At 44.2% G+C, this 12,732-nt stretch overlaps 1 protein-coding gene across 9 annotated transcripts in view; it reads left to right on the top strand.

Annotated features, from left to right (window-relative positions):
- Positions 1 to 165: 165 nt before the first annotated feature.
- The window catches only part of SCML2 (Scm polycomb group protein like 2), a 74,893-nt gene continuing 62,326 nt past the window's right edge, over positions 166 to 12,732 (top strand). For 3 of the 9 annotated variants that reach the window (XM_069784763.1, XM_069784762.1, XM_069784759.1), the window contains exon 1: positions 185 to 294. Coding sequence is in view for 2 of the 9 variants with exons in the window: in XM_069784766.1 (XP_069640867.1) it covers positions 190 to 294 (105 nt within the window). In the remaining 7 variants the exon portion in view is untranslated. The other 6 variants (XM_069784764.1, XM_069784760.1, XM_069784766.1 and 3 more) reach the window with 5 other exon arrangements.

Below are 12,732 nucleotides of genomic sequence, written 5' to 3'. Positions count from 1 at the left end.
TCCCCCGCAGGTACGGGCGAGGTGCGGGGATGCCGGCGGCCCCGGGCCCGCGCTGCCCCCGGCGAGGGACGCGGGGCCCCCGGCCGCGCAGCCGCCGCTTCGCCCCGCGGCGGGCGGAAGGGGGTCGGCGGGGGGGGGCGGTGGTGGTGATGGGGGGGGAGGCCCGCGCCCCCGGTGCCGCTGCCGGGCATGCGCGGTGCCCCTGGAACATGGCGGCGGCGTGAGGCGGGCGACGGCAGGAGCGGCTTGACAGGCGCGGGAGCCGCCGCCGGGGACTCGCTTCCCGCCCGCCCGGTGAGTGGCGGCGGCACAGCCCGTCAGCGGCGGGCAGGGGAAGGGAGGAGCGGGGAGAGACCGGGAGGCGAGGCGGGGGTCGCGCCCCCTCCCCGGGCTCCCACCGCGACCTCCGGCCGCCACCGGCCGCGCTGGGCGTCGCGGGGAAAGGAGAGCAGCGGCGGCGGCCCAGTCCCCTCGGCCCCGTCCCCTTCCTTCCTTTCCGGGGGGGGCGCGCGCCTCCCTTTGCGGACCCCCGCCCGCCCCGCCGCGCTGGAGGCGGCGGCGGCGGCGGGTCCGGCCGGGGCTGCCCCGGGCTCAGGCGCCGCGTCCCGGCCTGTCGGAGCTGCCCGCTCCCCTCCCCGGCGGGCTTGAGCTCCCGCCGCCCCCCGCCCGCGGCAGCCGGCCGGTGGCTGGGGCGGGGGCGCAGCTGCCAGGGCGGCGCGGCGGGAGCCGCTCCCCGGGCGAGAGGAGCGGGGCGGCTCTGCCTCTCCTCTCGGGGCGGGGGTGTGTGTGGGGGGGGGGAAGGTCGCGGTTCCCGGGCAGCGGGAGCCCCGGTGAGCAACGGCGGCGCGGGAGGATCCCCGAGGGGCCCGGGGCAGCCGTGCGGGGGGGGTAGTTGGTGTTGTCCCGGGCCGCCGGCTGCCCGCCCCGCCGGTGCCTCCGTGGCGGAGCTGCGCCCGGGACGGGCCCCGCTCCCTGCCGCCCGCCCGAGCAGCGGGTCCGGCGGCGTTTGACAGGAGCGCGGGGAAGACACGCCTTCCCCGGCCGGGGCTGGCCCCGCTGCCTCCCCCAGCAGCGGCGGCGGCGGCTCCGCGCCCTCCTGGCCGGGGCGGCGGGGCTGGGCCTGCCCCCGCCCCGCTCCTCGCTGCCGCGGCGGCTGGCGGGGACCTGGGAAACGGTGGTTAACCTGGAAAAGGGGACGCGCGTTAAAAATTGGCTACTGCGGAGCGTGCCCTTGTGTTTGGTGAGGAGGTTGGGGGAGCTGCTTGAAGGCTGCGCGGCGAAAGGGCGGCGGGGCGGGGGGCACTGGCCGGCTTGCCATGCGCTGCGGCACCGTTCCCGTTTTCTTCGGCGTTAAACTGCACGTATGGCATGCGTCGATCGCCGGCTGAAAGGGGGTGTCTTGCGTGGGGAATGGTATTTGCCGTAGCTGCGGGATGGTCCAAAGAAAGCGGTTCAGGTATGAAAAGTTCTGTTCTTACGGTGTTGTGCATCATTGCTGTCTTTAGCTGCTGGGACAACCTGCAAAGCAGATTGCAGTGCTATAGTAGTAAAATTAACATTCAAGTTAAATTTTACGCTCAGTTATTCTTTAGGAGTAAAGAGACATTTCAAGTGTTTTTTAAAAATCTCTAGCTAATTACTTACTGCACTGTAAAGTTGAAGCCTTTCCCTGCAGTTATTTTCTGTTTCTCACTGATGAGTTTGGCTATAGGAGATAGCCAAAAATAATTCTAAAAGGTTTAATGAAGAGGCGAAATACTGATATGTTAGTGAGTTCTAATAATGTAAACTTCACTTGTGACTCGTGTGTATTCTGACTAGTGCAGGCTTGGTGATTAAAACTTACAAAGCATAGGCTTTGTAGATATGACGGTAGCTTTTCAGGGTGTCCTGTGCCTAACTTGTAAACAGCTCTTCAAGTTTGACTGGTTCTGAATTTTTAATTATTCAGAGTAGCAGTCTTAAACTTCTGGATTTTTAGAGCTTTCATACTGCACCTTACTCTTTGGAAGTGGCAGAGAAAGGCAGTCGGTGAGGCAGTCACTTAGGGTCAGTAACAAGTGCAGCACTTGTGGAGATGCGAAGAGTAATGATAGTGAGGCATTCGCTGCGTTAGTTATGTTTGAAGCTGTTTTATTAACATCAGGTAATAAAGAGGGGAGTGAACGCTTTGCGGTGTACCAGTTTTCCACAGGCCACCATCAAGTGCTGCTCAGACTGCAGCAACCCACAGCCCACATGAGTGGGCTCACTGGCAGTGCGTCTAGGGAAATTACTCGTGCAACCAGGCTGCATGCTTGGGGGCGGGGGGAGCTGGTTTTCTCCCTTAGGGTATGGTAAAATATAAGTACTATTTAAGGATGATATTACTTGACTTCATGTAAAGAAAAAGTACATCGAAGACACTTCTGTTGGTACTTTGTTTATGGGAAGTTTCACAGTAATGCAAGCAGGAGGCAGCAGCAAAGAGTATATGGTAAAACTGAAGTTGAGACCTGGAAGTACTTGTACAGCTTTTAACTTTAACACGGTCTGGTCTTGAATATGAAAGTAATGTTTACGGATTTTGTTTGAGACGCAGCGGATGGAGTTGATGTTCTGTTTCTCTATTTGGTGTAAATATGTAGTAATATTTGTGTAATAAGGTCGTAATATTTGTGTAATAAGTTCATAATATTTGTGTAATATCTTTCAGGTTGCTTGGTATTGTATATTTTTATAGTAGTGTTCAGATTCAGCAAAAACAAATGCTGGCTTTTGATTAGGTGTTATAGCTGCAAGTATAAACTCCTTTCACACCAATTAGAAGCTGTGTAGATATGCAAATGTGACTGTCTCTCATTAGAATGTTCTTAAAATTCGGTCATATGTTAAGTGTTGATCTTGAAGTAGGGAGGTTAGGGAGGAAGCAGTGACAGTCCTCTAAAATATGTTTTCTCAGACTTTGTGTATTCCTACTTTGAATGTGCAGATGCCTCTTTTTCCCTTTGCTGTGGCTGTCCTTGCTGCGTCCAGGCACTGTGCCCTCGTTAAGTCAGAGGTGTTCTTTTCTGGAGTAGCTGCTCGAGTTCAAAAGAGGTATTGGAGAGTGTCTCCTTTACAAAACCAAGTGTAACTTTGTTTTTCCTATTGTGAAATTTGTAGTACTGAGGAAGTATTAATTCCAATATCGGTCTGTAAGTTGTGTGTATAAAACAGTGATGCGGCTTTACTTAAGAAGAGAGAATGCGAAAAAGCCTGAAACAAACGTAGGTAGCTCCTTCTGCCCTTTGCACATGGTTGTCTGTCTTGTGATTTTGCCTCATTTTTTTCTTACTGTTCCAATGGGATTGTGAGCTGTGAGCGAGCCCTCTTTACTCCCTCTGCCTCTGCAGTCGATCCATAATGGAGTGGATGTATGGGGAGAAATTAAGTCCTCAGTAATTATACCTTGATAATAAATAGCATCACTAACAGGAAATGACATTTGTCATTAACTGTCCAGGACACTGCGGCTGGCTTTCTTACTCGTCTGGATGCACCTACCTCAAACAAGGATGGGTGAAACACACAGTTATTCTTGCATGTTTTAAGATAATCTTTGAAAATGCCATTTGACAGTCTACTGTAATATTTTCTAAGTGTGAATATAGAACAAATTACAGCCGAGAGACCGGGACACTGCTTCAAGGAGTCTACAGAAGGGAGGCTGTTAGCCAACTTCTTGACCTCCGCAACTGCAGGGCATTTAAAGTTCTGTTCATTCCCATTTGCAAGAAATAGCCTTAGGCACCCAGCCTTAGTGCTGATTGCTTCTTCAGAGATTAAAATCTTAAATGTAAAGGACTATACCGTTTGTGTTCTTTAAAGTGTAAGACATGCAACATAAATGGCCCAGAACTCTGAGATCTTTTTAGCATGTGGGAAGAGCCAGAAAATCCCTTATAAAGTTGTTGAGGCTTAATAGAGCAGTTTGTAAATGTGAAACAATGGAAATGTTAAATGGAAAATTATTTGTGCTTGAATGTTATAGGTGTTTTCATTATATGTAGTAGTCCTGGTATTTTCGCAAATACTTCTGATTTGCAGTTTTTGGCTCAATGCAGTTTGAAGTCCCAGAACATTTGTTAACGTTTTGATGCGATTTGGTGAATGATTCTTTTTTACTGTGATTTGTGTTTTGGTATATGAGAGTGTTTTTACTAATACAATTTGTACAGCTTCTTTGAAGACTTCTTTTAAGGTCCAAATGTTCTATAATTTGGTGATATCTTGATGTAGTGGTAGGAAGCTTTAATATTAGTTATATGCGCTTATGTTTATTTTCGCATTGTAGCGATGACTGATAATGGTGAGGTACATGTGGTGTGTGTGAACAGCTTTACTTATGATGTCTAAGTGGAGAGATGTTTCATTTGCTTGAGGTATAGCCTCTAAAAAGTGAAACAGTCAAGTCCTTAAGTGAGTTGTAGTTTATTTTAAGAGTATATTTCTGTGTAAATACCATTTTTGTACCTTCACACACCTGCCAGCTGACTTGACTTGCGTGGGCGGTGAGGGCTGAGAGTGTGTACCCAGCTCCTGCTACCCCTCGCTCCTGCAGCAGTGCTGGCCATGGAGCAGCAATGCTGTCTCTCGCTGCTGGGAGCAGCAAGAGATGATTTGGTGAGTGGCCAGCTCAGTCCACTTGTGGGTGTGGGTGTGGGTGTGAACTCCTCAGGTTGCCTAAAACTGGTATCCCGTATCTGTGATCTCCTCAAGTATATCTATCTATGGTCTTTTGGGATGGGCAAGGGGGGCTTGCAGGAGTGGAGGGGTGGCTTCAGGTACCTGAGCCAACAGGGAGCAGGCTCCCCTTTTACCTGCAGCAGGTACACAGACAAAGAATAACCAATGCATAAATGGTGATGGTAACCCTCAGAGGTCTTTACAAGCCACCTTATCTCTTCTATTTGGGCTTGCTCTGATACTTTCTCTTGCATACAGTGGACATTGGGCACAGGTATATACAACTAGACCATTTGTGGTAGAGGGGATATACTGTCTCCTGCGCTTAGCAACTCTCCTCCCAAGATCCCTGTCACAAAAAGTAACAGCTTTAGTTTCGATGTCCTTAGAATAGGACCAAAAATCCAGTATTTTCTTATCTTAGATCTAAATGAATTGAAGAAGTATACACTACTTCTTTGTGATGGTAAGTTACATGTGTCTCTTATTTCAGCAGCGTAGCAAGACTCATTCATAGTTCTGGACTTTAACAAAGGTGCCTGCTTTATGGGTAGTGGTTGATCATTTTGGATCCAAATTGGTGCAATATTAAGTGTGTGCTTGTTGTGTTTCTTCCATGTCCACTCTTCCTGCCTTTCTGAATTACTTGCAGAGCCTAATATCAAAGTCTTTCTGAAATGTTGAAACCTTTAACAGAATTTTAGTGCCCTTTTGCTTGTTTTAGGAGGGGGGTATAGCCTTTCTGCTCCACAGGGAAGATGCTGTCTAGACATCTTATGTCCAAAGTAATCCTAAAGTACTTTTTCGGATTTGTGAGAATAATGCTATATGCAGCTCAAGTATGAACAGTGTTTTGGACTGAATTTTTTTTACCCATAAATGGTATGTTTTCTGTGCAGCTCCCCATTTGTACGTTGTCATCTAAAACCAAGCAAGGCATTGCATTAAAGGTAGATGTCCTGCTTAAATAGTTTGATTTAGGCCTTCAGCTTCACAAATCAGGTCAAATTCTATTTAAGATACCAAGGGAATTCAGTCTTTCATGAAAGGGATGAACTTTGATGGAAATCGAAGTCTGTTGTCTTCTCAAGGTAATATGATACCCCTTTTAGACTAGGGCAGAGACAAGGTTGAGCATTTCATCATCTCTAGCATACATTAGTTCAGGGAGCATCTGAAGTTTATAAAACCTAGAAGAGGGTAGCACCATTTTAATGAGGTGCATACCTAAACTGAAGCCTGTACCATTATTTATGTACTGTATGGAATCTATCAGAGATTAATGCAGGAAGGTTCAGTGGAAGGAGTGCAATTCATGGGGCAGTTTTAAAAGCCCATTTAAAGAGCACAGTTTGTAAAAGTGAGTCTTGTACATGGAGGAATGTGAAAGGGTATCAGAGCTGCTACATTTGGTGGAACTCCTTATTGTCACTATCGTCTGACAGGGGCTCAGAGATTAAAAGGGCTGTAGCATGTTTGATGGCACTTCTCGTACTCAATCTCTTGTATGTGTACCCTGCAGTGGAGTGCTATAAAAAGGCAGACAGTGGTTTTCTGGAAAGGTCAAAAGACATGTACTGGTTTTAATCAGAAAATAAACAGTATTAAAATTAGCTGGAAAACTTTTTTTTTCAGCTTGTTGTAGGAAAATGCTACCTAGGTCCTTGTTTGAATATTCTCCAGTGCTCAAAGGTGTAAGCACTGGGTGGCGGAGGGAGGGGAGATTGCCTTGAGAAAGGTGATCTCCAGAAATAGCAGAAGGGGAGATGCTCTGCCTCTGTCATGGGCTGGAGCCGCACACAACCAGTGACAGCTGTGCAGCTGTACTGAGGAAGAGGTGGAGGAGGTTGCCCAGTTACAGTCTGCTTCACCTGTTTTTGTGTTGTTTTTTTTTAATAATCGGAAAGTTGACCTGGGAAGTGGGAAAGAGACAAGGATTTGCTGGATGTTCCTGATGCTTTAGGTCTTTCATGTTCTTCCATTTTTGAAGAGTGCAGCAAACAGTACAGCTGAGTATTTGCAGCTGTCAGTCCTTTGAGCGCTTAGGAGTTGTCTTGTCTTTTCTCACTTGTTGGCACTTTGTTAGCTACAGAAACGTCTAGTAGCACTGAATGGTGCTTATGAATGTTTGTCCAAATAGATGGACAAATATTTTTGGCGACATCTGCATGGAGGATGAATTCCCTCCCTTGTATAAGGGGATTAAAGAAGGTTTTTCCTTTTTGGTTAGAGAAATAAGAAGTAGGGGAAAGAGCACAGCCACCAGTACCAGCAGCACAGATGAGCCCAGTGTGGGGATATGGGTGAGCCTGGAGACTGCAAGCAGCTCTCTGCGGTTTTTGCCCTTCTGAAACATCCTCTGGAAGGGGGAGCTATCAGGAAATTGCTTAAGGGTTTATTTAGTTCTGGTTGGTTTGGTTTTTGTGCCCTGATTAGACACCAGTACGTGGGACCGGTGGAGTTGTCCCACTATATAAGCCAGGGTACACTGCAGAGTGTTGCAGCAGCAGATAGACGTGGTGAGGCAAGTTCTGACTTTCTTAATATACAGTGGCAGGGAGTCCAAGCCAACATTGTGTTGTTTGGATTCTCAAGTGGGGAGAGAGAAACAGATACTTTAAGCACTGGGAAAGGATGGTAGCAAAAGTATGTTGCTGCTGGCACTGAGTACAAGCAAGGGGAGACAAGCCTGTTGCTCTGAAACAAGCTAACTCCTCCTGGGGTGCTGGCAGCAGACTGATCCTGTGCAGAAATGTCCCAAGACTGTTCTCCATGCCTTCAATGAAAAAAATAAATACATTGTGCACTCTATTTGACTTTCATAGATTTCTGCATCAGACTAAAGGTGTCTGTGTTTCTCTAGATACTCTGTTGGATGAATAAAAAATCTGGACCACAGGGATGGATTTGCCAGCTACGCGGTATGTGGAGAGCTCTGTTAGATCATATCTGAACCGAGCTTCCACAGTCCTTTTCAAGTTTGGAGCCAAAGTTGCCTAAGAGGTTGTAAAATCCCTTTTCCACCATCCCTCCTCTGCTTGTCTTTCTCCCCCTTGTCCACTTATGTACACATATTCTCTGTGACTACTGCTTTTAAAGCTGGTGGTATTGCTTGTTGTCTGCCAAAGACAAGCGCAGAAGAGCTCTATGGGGATCTCTAGCATCTGGGCATCTCTTAACTACGTTTGTGACAACAATTTCTTTTCTCCCTTACCTGCTGTATTTACACTGTGCTAAAAGTATGCTCAGTGCCTCACAGAACAAATAGTTTGAGAGCTCTCGTCTGTGTCAAGGGAGTCTGAGCTGAAGGCAGAGGAGATGTATTGGTGTAGAGAGAATTTCATGCAGGTATGTAGCTCTTTGCCAGTGCTAATCATACAAAATTGTTGGGGTTTTTTTGGTGTGCATAATTTAGTTATTTAGCTTATGAAAGAAATTTCAGTTAGGCATTTGAACAAAACCAGGTTGAATAATGATGATGAATGTTTTCAGGAAGAGTACTCCAGGCTTGAAGGGGGAAGTGGAAAACAGTACAGAGGTTTCAGTGAGCTGAGTTCACCAAAATGTTTAAACAATTTGTTGAATTCTTGTACTACTGTAAATATGTACTAGTAAACAACTAAAACTGGCAGTTTTACTTAAAGACAGAAATGTAAGCACTGCGAGCTGTATTTTTTATTTATTTGAATATAACATTAAAATACCCTTTTATGTGGGAAGACTGGCATTTTAAGAATATTTAAAGCTGTTAATGGCCAGTCAGCCGCTTTGCTGAACTGCTGACTTCACACATACCATTTCCTTTTTCAGGTTTTTACAACCCCACATCTTCTGACTTTTAAAGCAGGATGGGGAGGGAGGGAAAGAGGAAAAAAGCTATTTTTATTTTCCACTGGTAGCCATAAAGCAGCTCTAAACTTTAATTTTTAAAATTATTGTCAAATTAGTAAATGTTGAATCTACATGACATAAATTGTTTCTGTTGTGTGTTGATAGAAGCTATGCTGTTTAATTCAGAGATCTTACTTTTTTGCTGTTCTCATTTATAAGTATTTATTTCTTGTTTCAGGAGTTTTTGGGAAAAAATTATTGGTCTAAACCTTGTTAGTGTTGCTTTTTCAAATACACAATGCCTTGCTCCGTACTGAATAGTACGGTTTGAGAGTTTAGGGAGATTTTTGTAGTCTTGAAATGTATGACTTACTGTAATTACAGTTGCTCATATACTAAAGCAGATCATAAACTTAACCTGGAGAGAGGGCAGAACATTTACAGGCAGTATTTTACTGGTGACAGTTTAAAAGTTTGTTTATGCTAATCACTTCATAAATAGCGAGCAATACACTGTTGGTGACTTTCTGAGGAATTTTGCAAGTGCAGAAGATTTTCTTCTCGATACTAAGGCAGATGACATTACAAAATGGTATTTGTAAAGCACTAAGTACCCACTTTCTTCCTTTAACAACTTAAGAAATAGTCACTTAGTTGTTGTAATAATACATATGGCTAGCTAATATCTGCTCTTTTGAAAGCCCGTAAATTTGACAAAAGCCGATCTCTCTTAGCTCAGTTTTTATCGGCCGGAAGAGAAGGTGTTCAGATATATCAGCTCATTAGAAGTTCTGCTGTATGAAAACATGGAAGTTTCATTTCCTTTCCTTGAAAGAATCTCACTCTTTTTTTTTTTTTGCACAAGTATGGGAACTAAAAGGGATTCCAACTTGGATCAAATTCCTTGTCAGAACACCGAGTAATGATATATTTGTTTGCATAAATGAAAGAAGACCTGATCTTTATGTGTTGTTTTGACATCATATGTGTGTAATGCTGAATAATACTGATTTTACAACTACAAAGCTTGTGTTACATTTTATAAACTTCCAATACATTCGTGTAAGTTTTTTTTCTCTTTCAGCCTTTGAGATCTTACTTTTCTATAATGATGCCACAGTATGCTTTAAAAGGTGTGAACTGATTATCTCTACTACAGAAATAACGAAGTATATGCTGTTGTGTCTTGAAGTACACTAAACGAGTCTACACAGTGGGTAACTTGCTGGAAAGTAAATTTTCAAGTATTGGAAATTTGGAAGTATTGCATGTTCTAGAAATACCCCCTTTAATTCTTACTCTCTTTATTTGCCTCTTTTCAGCCCCCTAAAGACTTGTGAAAATGGTGTGAAGTAGGGTTTTTATTTAAGAGATAACAGATGAATAGATGATTAGGTTTAAAAAAAGGTATTCCAGACTCATGAAGGATAACTTTGAAGGAAGGCAGTTAAGTCACACTTGCTTGGGAAGTGACTGGTGCCTGTAGGTTAGGTACATGTTACCCATGCCTGGAAGCTGGAGCGGGAAGCACGGCTGCCGGACTGTGTGTCGGTCTGTGGAGGAGGCTGTGCATATTTAGTGCTTCCCAGTGCAAGTTTATCTTGACAGCATGCCCGCTCATAAAAATAGATAGCCCAGAATTATGGAGATAAATATAATATTTAAAAGAAGACTAAGCAACCAGTAGATTGTGGATTTAGTCCCCACCAAAAAAATTAAGATTTTTCTGTCAATGACTCTGCATCTCATTCTCAGAGGTAAGACAGAGACACCAATTTTAGAGCCGATTAGCTTTTTGACCCTAGTGCTGGTATATAAATGAGGCTGTGCATGATTTGTTTCGGGACGTTCAGCTTGTTTGAGTGCCTGGCTTACAGTGAGAAGAATAATGGAGATGCATAGCAGACAAAACAGAGAATGATTTTGACATTTTCTGTAGAATACTAGCTTCTCTGAAATGCAACAATACACGTCCTTTGAGTAATTCTTTCAAAATGAGAAGAGCAAAGTTAGACAGGAAAAATGTTTTCCCTCCTGTTCTCTGACACCGAGTATTAGGTAGTAGCAATGCAGAGAGGATGAAGGCTTAGGCTGGTCTACTAATATACTTTCTGACAAAGGGCTCGCACAGTGGGAGGTGGCTAGAAGAAGTGATTTGGGGATTAACAGTAAAAACTTCAGTAGGGTATTAAAGGCAGATGAATGCTTTCCATCTGATTTTTTAAAAAGTAACTGATGTAAGGGACGCTAATCAGAGAAAGAATAAAACTCAGTTTACAGGATGAATTGAGGTGTAAGTGATGTAAATAACATACTTCATGAGTGTGGAGATCCTTCATGCCTCTTTAAATTGAAGATATTTCGATTATGAATCCAATGTTATCCTAGGTTCATGGATTTTTTTTCTCAGCTTTTCCAGTTTCGTTAATTTACAGCAAACAGTTTCTCACTGGTGTCCGATATGGATTCTGTACTGCCATTCCCTAAATCAGTGGGTTTTGGCTGTTTTCTGTCCGTGACTGACAGTCACTATGCTTAGCTTCGTCTTTGTAACTTTGGTTTTCATTGTGCTGCTTTGTGCGCCCTAACGCCATTACGCTTCAGCCTTGCCATTGCATTTCTTTGTTCGCTCGTATATTCCTGACCTCGTTTTGTTTCATTTTTTCCCCTTCATTTCTAGAAGCTGCTTGATTAATTTCTTAACTCCAGCTTTCTGTATCACTCACTCAGCTTGCTTGCCCAGGCACACATACAAGAACGCCTTGAGCTCTGCCCTTTTTGCGTTATTTTGCCAAAAGGTCCCTGGAGGTTCCTCCCCTGTATTTGCTGGCATTTTTCTTCTCTTCTATGGTGGGTGTGCTGTGGGTTGAGCCAGGCTGGTGATGGCGAGTGCAATGTAAGAGGACTCTTGTGTTGGTTAGCAAAGGACATAACTGCCTCGCTTACAGTTTGCCACTTAATTACGTGAGGCGATAGAAAGCTGTTCCTAGGTCTGCCCCTGCAAAAGAAGTTACACTTTATTTCAGACTGACCCTACTCTGTTTTGGAGGTAACTGGTTTTCATTTTGCTGGGATTCAGCAGCATTGCAGTCTAGCATTGTGGTATCTAGCGGTTGTTAGATAGAGGCTCAGAAATACAATTCTTGAATGTTTTCTGTGACAAACTACCATCTACAAGCTAATTTAATAGTGGCTTTAAATTTAATACTTAGGTGTAACTGACTTTTAAGTAGCACCTCTTCAAAACAGTAATATATTGTATTCCTGCAGTTGGGTTTGCCTCCTTTCAAACAGTGTTCTCAGAACTTTCAGTTGTCTTATATTTTTAACAGGCTGGTAGGCATGCTGTAAAATAGCCTATCTGGTACAACACAGGCTAATGAAAAGCTGGAATCCTTTTTATGTTCTGACAGATGCTCCGGTTGTGCTAAACTTGATGACTATCACTGCGGGGTTGGAATCTTTATTACTGCACCAAGTGCAATCTGGTACTTGGAACAAAAAGATAAAAACCACGCACTGTTTTAAAGTAATCTGTAAAAACAGTTACTTCGACTCCGCATCACCTTTCATGATTTACTGCTTGCAGTGGAAAAGCTTTGAATTTTGGGGGGAGTCTACGAAAGTATCAAGTATTTCAAATTTATTTGATGGCTTAAAAGGATTTCTGTTCTTCATCCTGATGATCACTTATGCTATGAATGCTATTGTGTAGCAAAACCTGCTTATTTTATGGTAGTATTCAGTTTTACTTATAACTGCTTTCAAGTCTCAATCTTGAGAGTTTTTGTAATAACTGTCCAGCACATTCACACACAGCACGCGCGCGCACACACACACACACAATGAATTATTCAGTCAGTGGCGTTTTTAAAACCATATTTAATCAGTTTTAGCTGTGGGACTTGCACTGTATAAAGTTTTCATCATGCAATCCATCACCATAGTGTGCAAGTTCCTCAAGATTTCACTGAAATGTCACAATTTCAGGAAAATACTCAGCTATGTGACGCCTCTCTTGTTATATGTGATACATATGTGTAATTTTTTTTTTTTTAGCGTGCGAGTATAAGAGTCAAGAAATTCCAAGTAGATAACTTGCTTTTCAACTATTCCTTTTATGTAACACTGGAAAGGCGTAGCTTCTGAAAATGTTACCTTTGGGAAAATTAATCTTGGAAAAAGTATGCACAT

This window comes from Haliaeetus albicilla, chromosome 6, assembly GCF_947461875.1.
Source record: "Haliaeetus albicilla chromosome 6, bHalAlb1.1, whole genome shotgun sequence".
NCBI lineage: Eukaryota > Metazoa > Chordata > Aves > Accipitriformes > Accipitridae > Haliaeetus > Haliaeetus albicilla.
The sequence above is the reverse complement of the archived record's forward strand: the minus strand, read 5'-3'. Positions and strand labels throughout refer to the sequence as shown.